This window comes from Carlito syrichta, unplaced genomic scaffold (genome assembly GCF_000164805.1).
Source record: "Carlito syrichta isolate Samal-C Ts95f unplaced genomic scaffold, Tarsius_syrichta-2.0.1 Scaffold309715, whole genome shotgun sequence".
NCBI lineage: Eukaryota > Metazoa > Chordata > Mammalia > Primates > Tarsiidae > Carlito > Carlito syrichta.
In genome coordinates, this window is record NW_007253811.1 from 129,367 (window position 1) to 131,874 (window position 2,508).

Here is a 2,508-nt window from a genome sequence, read left to right on the forward strand (position 1 = left end):
TGCCCAGGCGGGTCTCGAACCCGCAGGCTCAGACAATCCACTCACCTCAGCCTCCCAAAGACGCGGGATGACAGGCTGAGCCACCGAGCCCAGCTAACTGTTCTTACAGTATTATTTCACTAACATCTTCTTTTTCTTTTTTTGAGTTGTAGTCTCACTCTGTTGCCCAGGCTGGAGTACAGTGGCATGCTCATGGCCACCCCAGTGTCAACCTACTGGGCTCAGGCGATCCTTCCGCCTCAGCCTTCCACGTAGTTGGAACTACAGGCACATACTACCACACCCAGCTAACTTTTTGATTTATTGTAGAGACAAGGTCTCACCAAGTTGCCCAGGCTGGTCTTGAACCCCTGGGCTCAGGCAATCCTCTCACCTTGGCCTCCCCAAGTTGCTGGGATTACAAACTTGAGCCTCCACGCCCGGCAAGATCTACTTTTTAAAATGTCATTACAGGACAGGCATTGTGACTCACGCCTGTAAACCCAGCACTCTGGGAGTCTGAGGAAGGAGGATTGCTTGAGGCCAGAAATCTGAGACCAGCCTAAGCAACATAGTGGGATCTTGTCTCTACAAAAATAAAAAATAAAATTAGCTGTGCATACTGGCACATACCTGTAGTCCCAGCTACTCAGGAGGCTGAGGCAGGCAGATTGCTTGAGCCCAGAAGTTTGAGGCTGCAATAAGCCATGATCGTGATACTGCACTCCAGCCTGGGTAAGAGTAGGAACCTGACTCAAAACAAAATAAAATAAAGAAAAAAAAACGAAAGAAAGAAAATGCCACTACAAGCTACCTTAACATTTTTACAAACCACGTTTCAAACATTCTAAATAAAAATTTCATTAAATGTTTTTTCCCAACCCATACTCTAGGCACTGGAGAGTACTTCAGGCTGTCTCCAAGCTAGGAAAAAGGGTCATTTCTTTTGGGCCAAAAAAGAACATCTTTACTTATCAGCAAATGCCAGGCGCTTGCCCTTTTGCCCGATGGTTCGACACTGTTATCAAACAAGCTGAAAAATAATAGTTCAACAACATCCCTTTGGGTCTCCATCTATTTTGTTGTTATGGTTTGGTTCAGGTAATCATGTCCTTGAAAGCCAAAAGAAGCGTACTCAGACCCATCACAGCAGAGGCAGGGCAAGGATGCTCACTCTTATCTTTCCGGCTCCTGTGAAATCCAAGCTGAGAATCTTTGTTGAGTCCCATCCCCCAAACTTTTGTGACATCCTTGGTTTTAGAGGACAGCAATGTGAATCCATAGCCACAGGCAGCAGATGAGATCTGAAAGAAAGTTCCCAGAAAGCATTAATTGATTTGTAATGACAAGTTTTTTCAGCAGTGACAGGTTATTTACCAAACCCCAAAACAAACACTATTAATATATAATAGCAACTAACATTTATTGAACAATTACTATGTGTTTAATACTATTATCTCATATAATCCTCTGTGAAATGTAATTGTCATGTAGATTGTATCATCCCCATTCACCAAGACATAGTCTAGCATAAGAGTTTGACAGACAGGCTAGGTATGGTGGCTCACACCTATAATCGCAGCACTTTGAGGCCAAGGTTCGAGGACTGCCTGAGCCCATAGGTTCAAGACCAGTCCCGGGCAACTTGGTGAGACCTCATCTCTACAATAATTCAAAAAAATTAGCCAGGCCTAGTGGCACATGCCTATAGTTCCAGCTACTTGGAAGGCTGAGGCAGAAGGATCACCTGAGCCCAGCAGGTTGAAGATGCGGTGGCTGGGAGCACCAGAGCTTTAGGAGCTTAAGCTGGAGGATCACCTAAGGCCAGACGTTCCAGGCCAGCCTGGGCAATACAGCAAGACCAATTTTTTTTTTGAGTTGGCATCTCACTCTATCATCCAGGCTGGAGTGTAGTGGAACACTAACAGCCGCCCCAGCATCAACCTGCTAGGCTCCAGCGATCCTTTCACCTCAGCCTTCCAAGTAGCCAGAACTACAGGCGCACGCTACCACACCCAGCTAATTTTTGGTTTATTGTAGAGACGAAGTCTCACCAAGTTGCCCAGGCTAGTCTTGTACCCACAGGCTCAGGCAATTCACTTGCCTTGGCCTCCCAAAGTGCCAGGGTTACAGACTGAGCCAATGAGCCTGGCCAAGACCTCTCTGCTACAAAAAGAAAACTAGCTGGGTGTGGTGGCAAGCACCTGTAGTCGTAGCTACTCTAAAGACTGAGGCAGAAAGACGGCTTGAGCCCAGATGATCCAGGCTGCAGTGAGCTATAACTGTGCCTCTGCACTCCAGTCCAGGTGACACAGTAAGACCCTGTCTCTAAAAATGAATAGTTAAGCCGGGCTCGGTGGTTCAGCCTGTAATCCCGCGCTTTGGGAGGCCGAGGTGAGTGGACTGCCTAAGCCCACGGGTTCGAGACCTGCCTGGGCAACTTGGCGAGACCTCATCTCTACAATAAAAAAATCAAAAAATTAGCCGGGCGTGGTAGCACGCGCCTGTAGTTCCAGCTCCTTGGAAGGC

At 47.2% G+C, this 2,508-nt stretch overlaps 1 protein-coding gene across 1 annotated transcript in view; it reads right to left on the reverse strand.

Moving 5' to 3' along the window:
- RCC1L (RCC1 like) overlaps nucleotides 1-2,508 on the reverse strand; it is a 35,330-nt gene that overhangs the window by 31,241 nt on the left and 1,581 nt on the right. The window contains exon 2 of the mRNA XM_021717365.1: nucleotides 1,154-1,286. Within this exon, the coding sequence (XP_021573040.1) occupies nucleotides 1,154-1,286 (133 nt within the window). The remainder of the gene's footprint in view (nucleotides 1-1,153; nucleotides 1,287-2,508) is intronic.